The sequence below is a fragment of the Aedes albopictus genome, chromosome 3 (assembly GCF_035046485.1).
Source record: "Aedes albopictus strain Foshan chromosome 3, AalbF5, whole genome shotgun sequence".
In the NCBI taxonomy this organism is placed as follows: domain Eukaryota; kingdom Metazoa; phylum Arthropoda; class Insecta; order Diptera; family Culicidae; genus Aedes; species Aedes albopictus.
The window spans coordinates 269381502-269394022 of NC_085138.1; the positions used below are offsets into that span (position 1 = coordinate 269381502).

The following is a 12521-nucleotide window of genomic DNA, read 5'->3' on the forward strand; positions in this document are numbered from 1 at the left end:
CATGCATTTTCTGCGGAAAGCTCTATTTGCATGACAACAATCCACTCCCATAACTAACGGGCTAAGGTGGGAATAAAATTTTGGGGTTTGCGCTCAATATAAAAGGAACTTACTAAACGGCGTAAAATGTTACGTTAAATATTGCGCATTTCCCACCCCACTGGACCCCTTTCGCAGTTAGTATAAGTGCGGGATCGTGAATAAAACTGCGATTTTGCATCGAATCGTGTCGGTGTCTTCTGCGCACTTATGCATTACAATGTGCTGAATAAGTGCGCAGAAGACACCGAAACGATTCGATGCAAAATCGCAGTTTTATTCACGATCCCGCACTTATACTAACTGCGAAAGGGGTCCAGTGGGGTGGGAACTGCGCAATATTTTTCTGCATAAACGTCGCGATCACCAACTCCAATCTTTGATTATTTTAATCGCAATTTTACAAAATGAACATTTTACACTCTTTTGTGAAACCCCTTATATATTTTTCCAAAAACTTTAAGTTTAATTGTATGTTAGTCATGCGTTTTCGTAAAACATATTTTTACTGAACGACACACAGAATGATGTAGATTTTGAAAATATTTGCTGGAGCTCTACTGTTCATAAATATGATTACCGATCTCTGATCATCGTTTATCAACAACTCCCTTCAATATTTCGAATATGTATTGCCAATTCTTTATATATAGGGTTATTTTGATTGCTTCGAGAAGTGATAACAGAGATCAATGTACATCACAACCATAACTTGGAACCAAAATAGAGCATATATGAAGTAGTTGAAACTATTATCAATGCAGATCAAATTTTACCCAGTTCACTATATGAGACTCTCTGACCCAATTTTAAATCGTTAATTCACCTCCGCGTACCCATCGTAAAACGTCAGCCAACATTGTGTGTATCTGAGTTGATACATTAACAGATAACGCAGGTAATCGAATTTTTGTTATGATTTATGTAATTTTAACGATTTTGGACCACCCTATCAGCAAAAAATACACTATTATAGGTAATTTCAATGCCAATACATAATTGACGAACCCCCAAATCAAAAGGTTAATCAAAATTTACGTTCCAAAAACACATCGTGTTGGCTTATTATTAACTTTTAACACGCTTCCCATAATCTGCAGATTTCAAAATTTTTAACCACCCTAATATAGTAAAATTAAAACATATGAAAAGTTCCACATCAAAAATAGGTTGATGGTACTAAAATCATCATAACCTGTGAATTTTAGCCATTTCGGTTAAGATTTGAGGTTTTGTATGGAAGCCTGCCACTGTGGGACGTGGCCGACGCCGTTAATGACTTTATGCAATTCAGTATCATCATTTACATTTTATATAACTCATTTTGGTATCATAAAGGCCAATTTTTCCGAACTGGTTCATTATGCAACTGAAATGAGTTGCACAATGAAAAAAGTTGTATACACTAAAACCTCTTTTTATGCATGTTTTTTTATGCACTTTTAATTTATGCACCTTTTTTTATGCCCTGCATAAAAAGAGGGAAAGCTACTCAGATCCAATATTGTGCATAAGAATATTTAATAATGACAGGGACTATTGCAACGGCGACCGGTGGGTGTTTACAGATGAGAGCAAAGGAAGGTTACAGGTTCGTTTTTGGGTGTTTCCGAAGGTCTCATGTGCGTTACATGGGCTCCAAGTGGGTCTTAAGGGGATTTCGGAGTCATTTCAGGAGTCTCAGAGCATTTTAGGCTGGTTTCAAAGCCGTTGTTAGGGGTTTTGGTTTAGGAGGATTTTTTTCAGACATTTCAGGATGTTTCAGAGCGTTTTCGGCGTGATTCAGAGGCGTTACGGAAGCGTTACGGAGGAGTTTTCGGGGTGTTCGGAGTCTCTCAGGTGCGTTACATGGGTTCCGAGGGAGTTTAAGGGGGATTTTGGAGGCACTTCAAGACGTTTCAGAACATTTTCTGCGGAATTAAGAGGCGTTACCAAAGCGTTACGGAGGAGTTTTCGGGGGGTTTGGAGCCTCTCAGATGCGTTACATGGGGTCCGAGAAGGTTTAAGGGGGATTTTAGAGGCATTTCAAGACGTTTTAGAGCATTTTCGGCGGAATTCAGAGGCGTTACTTATGCGTTACGGAGGAGTTTTCGGGTTGTTCGGAGCTTCTCAGATGCGTGGGGTTCGAGAGGGTTTAAGGGAGATTTTGGAGGCATTTCAAAATGTTTCAGACCATTTTCTGCGTGATTCAGAGGCGTTACGGAAGCGTTACGGAAGAGTTTTCGGGGTGTTCGGAGCTCTCAGGTGCGTTACATGGGGTCCGAGGGGATTCAAGGGGGATTTTAGAGGCATTTCAAGGCGTTTCAATGCACTTTCGGCGGGATGCAGAGGCGTTACTTAAGCGTTACGAGGAGTTTTTGTGAGGTTCGAAGCCTCTCAGGTGCGTTACGTGGGGTCCGAGGGGATTTAAAAGGGATTTTGGAGGCATTTAAAGACGTTTCAGAGCATTTTCGGGGGTTTCAGAGGCGTTACAGTAGCGTTACGGAGAAGTCCTCAGGGGTTTCGAATCCTCTCAGGTGCGTTACATGGGGTCCCCAGGGGGTTCAAGGGGGATTTTTGAGGCATTTCAGGATGTTTCAGAGCAGACTCTGAAATACCTTAAATCGACCCTCAAACCTCATTCAACGCCCTTTGAAGTCTCCTGAGATCCCTTGAATTGCCCTTAAAGCCCCTTGGAACGCCCCTGAAACCCACTTAATACTATTGAAAGCCCCAGAATTCTCCGTAATCCCCTGAAAACACCAAAAAATCTTGACATAACACCCTTGTAAGGCTCCTCGAATCCCCCAAAACAACCCCTTAAAACGCCCCTGAAGCCCCTTGGAACCCCCTTTTTGGGCTCTCTGGGAACATTCTGGAAACCCCCTTAGCCCCACCTCATCTGCCCAGGAGCAAGATCTGTTCTCGCAAACTAGATTTTCTAATTAAAGCCCAAACTTAATTTATGCATAAATTTCCCTCTTTTTATGCCTTTTTTAATTTATGCGCATTTTTAATTTATGCAGTCCCAGCCATGTGCATAAAAAGAGGTTCCAGTGTAATGTTCATAATACAACTCATTTGAGTTGCATTATGAACATTACGCAACTCAAATGGGTTGCATTATGGAAAAGTCATTGCATAAAATTTTGTATGGAACTCGTTGCAAAACTCGTTTTTTTTCAGCACTCTTCGTGTTTATCCAACTCGGCAAGCCTTGTTGGATAAATGTACGACTCGTTCTGAAAAAATCATCTTTTTGCAACTCGTTACATAAATAACTATTACAATATTGAACTCTCGATTTGTGCACATTGAGAGTGTGTAGCTAGATTTATTTATTTTTTATCTGTATTAACGAAATTTTTAGCCCTAGGCTAGTTCATCTCGGGACCCACGCTTTACTTCCCTTCCGAAGGAAAAACTCACATTTTTTTGCGAGTTTGTCGGGAGTGGGATTCGATCCCAGGTCCTCGGCGTGATAGTCAAGTGTTCTAACCATCACACCAGGTCCGCTCCACAGTGTGTAGCTAGTAGCACCATTCATTGGTTCTCTGTGCAACTTCGATTTTTCTGGTCAGTCACGGAGTAGCAACTAAGATGTGTACGGTTATCTTTGCTTTGAAGCCGTAGCGGTTCAGAAAGAGATCATGTGACAAGATCCTGTTAGGCATGTGGCGCCTGAATTCAACATCTACAGAACCAGAAGATCTACCACAGTTCAGACTAAGCTTCGACAGATTTTCAGAGACACCGCAAATGACAGAAACATCCATGGGTTTTCAACGAAGCTGTCAACGTTCACCAAGAAGAGCTGAATGGTGAGCATACCTCGCCAAGCTTCGCGAAAACAACATGTCATAATCGACGATATTTAATATTTTTAGTCATCTTTTTCAAAATTAATATGGAATGAATGTAGTATAAGGCACATATCATTGTCAGCAGGATATATTTATTTAAAAGCATTTAATTGATAACGGCTTGTTTTGGCAAAAGCTTCTCCAAGTTTGAACGTCAGCATGCACATATTCCGAGTAAATTGTTAATATTGGTCAGTTCACAGCTATATTCACCAACTAGTCGCCCAAGAGCGCAGACTACATATCGCGAACAATCTCCGGGGTAGTGTTGCAGGCTCATCATCTGCCCTTTGCACAGAGCGTTCAGTTCAGCTTCCGAAATTGAACCTGCAGTTGTTGGTTGTTCTGCGGGTGACGTTTCTTCCGTAGTTTCTGCTGTAGGTTCCTCCGTAGTTGCTTCTGTTGTTTCGGTAGTAATGTCAACGGTAGTCCCAGTGGCTTCTGTAGTGATATCTACCGTACTGGGTTCTTGTGGGACAGTTGGCGTTCCGGATGATACGGTGGTAGTTCTCTCAGGACGATATTTTGGTTTCTCTTTGGACTCCTCTTCAGAATCATTTCTTTCTCTGGATTCTTCCGATTCTTTAGAGTTTTTATTAGATTCTTTACTTCTTTCCTTACTAGCCGCGTTGCAAGATGCTACCAGTATTGCAAAAGCCAGAAAAACCAGGAATTTGGAATTCATCTTGAATGCTTGTTCAACTTGTTCTGAATGAGATGTGATAGAGGCTTTGCATAAATAGAGGTCAGTGGACATTTTTTTATTTGCATTTATTCAAAAAGTAAAGAATATGATATACGAGATGATTAGAAGTGATAACACTTTTTATCATTTTGCGGGTGCTCTGAATGTTCAGCGCCAATGTAATTATGAATCATTTATTCTATTTGAACAGTTAGATATCAGATTTTATGTTATGCTTTGCCAGATAACTCATCAACCATTTCTCATCTCCTTCACAAGTTTCAGTATTACCGTATCCACAGACACCGATTGAGGGATAAAAAATTTCGTCTTCGTCACAAGACTCGACGGTGGGCTGTCCCATAACACACACCACGTATTTTGTGCAATCCGTCGGGTGAGGTAAAATGTCAATGATGAGTCCTTTGCATATATCTTTAGGAATTTCTCCATCAAGAGGTGGTCTTGTTGGTGGAATAGCGGTTGTGGAGTTAGAATCGCCATTACCTCCGCCACTGCCGGGTTCCCAGCATTCCACATTTTCAGGGTAATCGCATACTTCTCGAACATGGTCGAAAACCGTTCCATCGGGTAAGCATTGTACTTCTTCGTCCTTTTCTCCGCCTCGACAAACAACATACTTTGAACAATCCATAGATGGAGCTAACGCACCATCGGGCTTTCCTTCACATGTATTCGGACCATCAGATCCCCAACAAATGACATTGGCTGGATGATCACATACTCCGCGTTGGTAGTCGAAAAGGGTGCCATCAGGGACACATTTATGTTCCTCGCCGAGGCGTCCATCCTGGCAAACGACGAAATATTCACAATTGTCAGAAGGTACTACTGTACCATCAGGCTTTCCGGAACACAGATCACCTTCCCAACATTTAACATTTTCTGGATAGTCACAAACAACTCGTTCCGGATCAAACATCGTCCCAAGCGGTCGACAGGCCTCTTCCAGTTCCTTTTCTCCTTCACAAACTACGAACATACTGCAATCATACGAAGGCAAAATTGTTCCATCCGGCTTGTTCTTGCATCGGCTAGCACTTTCTCCACCATCTCCACCAGATCCACCATCCTTACATGACTCATGACTGCCGTTGCACTCCTCGCTAGAATCTGCAACCGCTATACCAATCGTCAGCATCAACAAACCAAATGCGCACCAAAGCCTCATGGTGGACAGCCCCAATTTTCCTCAACTTGATATCTTTGTACACTGTATTAAGCCGGTAATTACCAACAGTTTTATAGCATTATTGTCATGACTTATCAATAAGGCGTGTGGATGTGTTTAATCTGGTATTGGTTATTATCTTAAAAAAAAAAAAATGATTAGGAATAACTTTCATTGCTGTTTATTGCGTACGTACTTTGAATTTTATAGGACTTTGAAAGCTGTTGATTATCAGTTCCAAATGCTTAAATCCCGACTCCCAACTCTTCAGAAATAATAAAATGCAGATATCTCAGAATCATGTTAATGCGTTGAATGAGAAACACAACTTTATATTATCGAACAATGAAAAACGACGTAAAAAGTCATTCAGTTAGAATTACGCATAATATCTACATGGGTTTCACTAATTCCCATCAGATTTTAACGTGTCTCGTCAAATACTTCGTCGGAGATTCAGTCTGTTTTTTTTTCAAGGTCTACTTAGTGTTTATTCCGTATGCTGCTTTTTGTTTTTGTATATGTATTTTCGATTATAATTTGTATTGTATTAATTGACTATCCATTGTTAGTATGTAAGTTTTATATGTGACTGTAAATTTTGTACTTTAAATCTTAGAATTAAGTAACATCATTGGGGCTCAAACATACCTGTTGATTAGACAAATAAACACATCAGATAGGTCAATAATTTAAAATCATTCTCAGCTTAAATAACATACACTGTGGTGCATAATTGATCGGACAAACGCCGATTTTCATACAAAATGGCCAAGTTTGAGATGCTGTAACTATGGTTTGCGTTGAAGGATTGAGCTCAATTTTTGACACGGAACTACTTATACGCTGAATTTTACGTATACAAGATACAAAATGTTTTCGTTCACAGGTTTGGGCGTGGCAAGGCGTTCATATTGTGCAAAAGTGATTGGACAGCGGCACGCGTGTAAATCAAAGGGGTGCCGCTGTCCGATCACTTTTGCACATTTTGAACGCTTTGCCACGCCCACTCCTGTGAACGAAAACATTTTGTACTTCGTATACGTAATATTCAGCATATAAGTAGTTCCGTGTCAAAAATTGAGCTCAATCCATCAACGAAAACCAAAGTTACAGAATCTCAAACTTGGCCATTTTGTATGAAAATCGGCGTTTGTCCGATCAATTATGCACCACAGTGTATGTTCCTAACACTAGTGATCATTGACACTAGTTTAAAAAATAAAATGAAAGATATGAACTCCTACACATAACGGGTGGCCACTAAATAACGGGAATGCTTTTAGCAGCTGATTAAAAACAATAGAAGCGTCCAAAGAGTAAACATTTTTTAGACAAAACCATCGTCTATCTATCCACAAAGTCAGCGTATATTTTATTTTGTGTCAACTTATTCTGTTCTGCAGAAAACGACATTGAAGCAGAAAGCACTACCAAAACGCCTTGGACGGCTCTACTGATTGCTCAAAACAACCGTAAAAAAAGTTAATAGTAAACCATTATAAAACTAGAACCCGCCCGGTTTTGAATGAATTCCACATTTCGGCATCCCAAGAAACAGATCCTGAAGGAAATAGAGGAAAACTAGCAAAACCAATAAGCATGATATCATTTCACATAATAAAATCTTCTTTTGTGACATGGACTGGATAAATCAATAGAATGCCTTGTTAAACAACAAATATTTACATCAAATCACATTTACACATTGAACAACATGTAAATGGTTCGTTATAAAAAAAAATAGCACAAAAAAAGTTCAACAATGAACCGCAGTGCACAAATTACATCGACACGTTTTGGTGATACAGAAAAATAACATTTTTTGGAAATTTCTATAAATGTCATTTACGGGAAAAGGCTACAACCAAAGCAAAAAAAAAACAAGTCAGTATCCCCATTTTTTCTTATTACTGTTTGAGTGTGTAGATGCTAAAGGTAGCTGAGAAACCATTTATTTTGACCAACGATTTCACAGACGCAGAAAATGCGTGAAAGTAAACTCTGAAAAGTCGTACAAAGCAGTTGCTCCAACATCACTGCAAAAAAATACTGTACAAATTACTACGTTCAACTTTCTTAAATTTTATATTTTCCATGGACGTACATTGTTAAACCTTTATGATAGTTAAATTCAGATTGCCATTTTTAAAGATCATATATTTTTAAGAGCACATTCAAAGCATTCCCGTTATTTAGTGGCCACCCGTTACAATACAAATTTTGCGTCAGATTGATGAAAGTTGAGATATTGGCGAGTTCATGGGACAATTTCATAAAAGCAATGAAGTTATGTATTTTGTTTTTAATAAGATAGAAACAATGTAAAACAATTTCTCAACGTTTATTTGAAATATAAAACATAAGCGTGTTACATTAAAATTTTTAGAAGAATCGGAGCATTTGTTACGGAGGACGAGCTGTACTAAGTGAGACACTTTGCTTTAAAATATGTAGAACAAAAATAGATTTTTAGAACTGATGCCCACGTGCAACCCGATCTGACCTGCTGAAGGCAAGGGTATCACTACCCTTCAGGCCCTATCAGCTGCACCAAAAGGTTGCTGACAGTAGGGTCTCCACCTGCCCCGACCGGGGACCCCTTTCCAACCGCGGGCTCAGATCCAACCCAGTAGACCGACGCCACGATAGCACCACTACCGGGACTTCCTCTCCGCGGCCACTTAATCGCTGTAAGGGTCGATCTCGACCGCAGGGCACCGGTATGACCTACGAAGCCGACTCCGAACCCCTGGACCACCTCTTGTACTGCATCTGGACTAGCCATTCTCCAAGTCCACGTGCCACCTCCTCTGTAGCTCCCAGACGATATGGGTGATGGCCGTTGAAACGGCGTTCCAGCCAAACTCATCCCTACACATCCCCTGGACTAAGTTGTCCGGGTTTGTGTCCTCCCCGCATGTGGCAAGCATGCGGTCACGCATTGTGCGAAAACGTGTCCTCTCGGCGACCACATCCGTCCAACCGGCGGAGATCATCTGTAGTCTTCCAATCCAAGATGTCGAAAAAAACGTTTTCATGCTGACGGCGATAGTAGTTGTTGTTGACCGGTACGGCCAGGAACACCTAGCGCGGGTTCTTCTAGACTCCGGTTGCAACCCAACTTGATCACCAAGAAAATGGCACAACTTCTACGGCTGCAGCGCAGCAAGACGAACATTCTCGTCCATGGCATCGGCGCGCAATCGCAGAACGCAAGAGAGTCCATCCACACCGAGATTCGTTCCAGAAAGAAGAACTTTTCCGTAAACGCCGAGTTTCTAATTCTTCCCAGAGTAACTCCGGAGCTTCCTGGTTCCGACGTTCGTTTTGACCACTGGGAAATCCCTTCAAACCTGTTTCTGGCTGATCCGCAGTTCCACAAGCGTGCTCCGATCGATATGATTCTGGGAATCGAGTACTTCTTCTCCTTCTTCCAAACGGCGAACAAAATCAACTTGCCTAAACATCTACCAACGCTGGTCGTTAGTGTCTTCGGCTGGCTTGTATCCGGTTTCGCGGTCGTAAATCCCCTCCTAGGAAAGAATTCTCACCGTACCATCATCACCGTCTCTCTGTTCAATCTAGAGAAGAGCGTCGAACGCTTTTGGAAGGTCGAAGAGCTGCAAACCCGGCCCAATTACTCGATCAAAAAGAAGCAGTGTGAGGAATTGTTTTCGACTACCACGCCGAGAAACGCGGAGCGGAGGGGCGATATAGGGTACGTTTGCCCAGGAAACCCAACTTTGACGGCCTCGTTGGCTACTTCAAGTCTATGGCACACCACCGTTTCAATCTCCTGGAACGACGACTTGATCGGAATCCTGAACTGAAGGAAGAATACCACAAGTTTATGGCGGAATATCTCTCCCTTGGGCACATGCGGCGTGTTCAAGCGGATGTCGACCACCATCCCGATGCTTATTATCTGCCGCACCACCCGGTCGTGCAAGAATCGAGTACAACGACGAAAGTACGAGTTGTCTTCGATGCTTCGGCCAAGACCTCTACAGGCTTCTCACTAAATGAAGCGTTATCAATCATCCTTCGGATCCGTACGTTACCCGTGGCGCTTGTTGATGACATCGCCAAAATGTATATACAGGTCGAGCTCCACCCGGACGATACACCGTGCCAGCGAATTTTGTGGTGATTTGATCCTGCATGGCACTTCCTGGAACCACGTCGCTAGCAAGGACAATCCAGCGGACCTGATTTGCATTTCTGTCTGCTGTGGTGACCTCCAGGTGTTACGATAATGGAGGCTGATTAAGGAAAAAGTGTGAGTGGTAAACCATTTTTCATCAGCTGGTGGCGTTGAACATTCGAATCCAAGGTATGAACTCTTTTTCCTAGCCTACCTCATACTGTCAGGTATCGTTGTCGTCTTTAGGCGCTGCCCGTAAACTACGTATTTTGACCAATCTGAGACACACCTCCCCTTCCCCTCGCAGACTTTTGTCCACACAAAAAAATGTATGAACCGTAGACTTTGGCCAATGTAACGCCACTAAAAATCCTCTTAAAATTAGCTGAAATGCCACCGAAATTCTCCTAAAACTTCCAACGGACCCCATATAACGCACAGGAGACTCCAAAACCTCCGAATACGCACACATGTAAAGCCTCCAAAACCTATGAAGCTTCCTGAGATGCCCCCGAATGTCCCCTAAAACACCCTCGGTCTCCACATCTGTAACACATCTGAGACCCTCTGTAACCCCAGAAAATGTCTCCGTTACATCTCTGAAACCAGCCATAAATCCTATGAAGCCTCCTAAAATGCCTCCGAAGTCCTTCTAAAGCCCCTTGGATCCCATGTAACGCACCTCAGATCTTCCAAAACTCTCGAAAACGCCTCTGAAACTCACCGAAAATCCTCAGAAACTTCAGAAAGTCTCCCTGAAACCCCCTCAGAATTCCGAAAACGCACCTGTAACGCCTTCAAAACCCAACGAAAATACTCTGCAATGTCTTCGACCCCCCTCTCCCTTTCCGTCTCTCGGAATCTTCCCTGAATAGCCCTGAATCATCTCCAAAATTCTGCATTGAGAAACTGATTGTTTTTATGAAATTCAAATAACTCAACGTACATATGTACAGATGGGTAAATTATTTGTTAAATTGGGAAAAAATCCACAACTCAGGTGAGATTTGAACTCACGACCCTTATTCGCTAGACAAGTGCTTTGATTGTTTTTGTCTGAAACTCCGCTGAGACCAACTGAAGTGCCCCTGAAACGCCCTAAAACACTCCTGAGACCTCGAGGTACCCCTTGAGAACCCTTTGAATTCCCTGAATCGCTTCTAAGATCTTCTAAACGTGGATACTGTGAATTGCCCCAAACACCCCTGGAACCTCCTGAAATGCTCCTGAGTCCTCAAAGTACCCCCCCCCCCTCCGAAACCCTCTTGGATCCTCTAGAATGCCCCTGAAACTTTCAAGAATCTTTTGAGAGCCCCTTAGATACCATTAAGACTCCCTTAAACGCCCCTGATACCTTCTGTTACATTCTGATACTCCCTAAAATGCCCCAGACACCCCTGACACCCTTTAACACTTAAACTACCGAGGGGGTAAAAACTCCCGCGAACTACCAAGGGTCCAAAAAAAGTCGGAAGTCCAACTTTGACAAGGCATTTCTCGGCCGTTTTTTAACCGATTTCAAAACTTTTTTTTTTGCGATGGAACCGGACAGGTTTCAAGATCATCGTCCATTTAAAAAAATATAAAATAGATGCGTCTACCCAAAGTTATTAAGCAAAAGGCACTTCCTAGTTTTTTTGAGAGCGCATTTTTTGCGCACATTGATCAATAAAACAAAATTTAAAGCGATGACATATGGTTTTTTCGACTCTAAATCATGCGTACAGCTGGAGTGAACATGTTTATGCAAAATTATTTATTTTTCAGTACACTGATAATTAACCTTACTCAAAAAATTGCTAAAATACCCTATTTTCACATAAAATAAGCAATAAATCAAAATTCAAAGCGATGACATATAGTTTTTTTGGTCTTAAATTGTTCGTAGGATTGTACTCGACATTTTTGATGAACAATAAAAATGTTCTAATTACACTCTTATTTTGTTTTACTCGGAAAATTACAAAAATTCAATACTTTTTACACAAAGTAGTCAACAAAACTAAATTTATAACGATAACATGTAGTTTTTTAGCCTTGAAATGTTCGTAGCAGTTTGGGGGACATAGTTGGAGAATAATAGTGATGTTTTCATTACACTCAAATTTTGATTCACTCAAAAATTGACGAAAGTACCACATTTTTCACGCAAATTGCTTAACAAAAATAATGGCTTACAATGCAAAGTAGTATTTTACCTTTAAATTATTCGTGAAAGCGTACTGGACGTTCTTGATGAGTAATAGTGACGTTTTCATAACACACTTAATTTATTTTACTCGAAAATCTATAAAAATAAAACAAAATTTAAAGCCATAACATGTAGTTGTATGGCCTTAAATTTGCCGTTACAATATACTGAACCTGTTTTTGATAAAATGTCGATGTTTACATTACACTAATATTTTGTTTTATACAAAAAAAAAATGTACGAAAATACCACAAAAAAGCGAATAAGTCAAAATTTAAAGCAATGATATGTAGTTTTTCAACTTTGAATATATTGTAATAGTTTAGTGGATTCATTTGAACAAGTGATGTTTTTATTACACTCATATTTTATATCACTCAAAATACTAGGAAAATACCACATTTTGCACACAAAGTAGTCATCAA

General features: G+C 40.9%; 1 protein-coding gene across 1 annotated transcript; it reads right to left on the reverse strand.

Annotated features, from left to right (window-relative positions):
- Positions 1-3953: 3953 nt before the first annotated feature.
- LOC109403460 (peritrophin-44-like) lies at positions 3954-5816 on the reverse strand. Its single transcript, XM_019676292.3, has one exon. The coding sequence runs from the start codon at positions 5756-5758 to the stop codon at positions 4778-4780; it is 981 nt and encodes a 326-aa protein (XP_019531837.2). The 5' UTR covers positions 5759-5816; the 3' UTR covers positions 3954-4777.
- Between the last annotated feature and the right edge of the window lie 6705 nt (positions 5817-12521).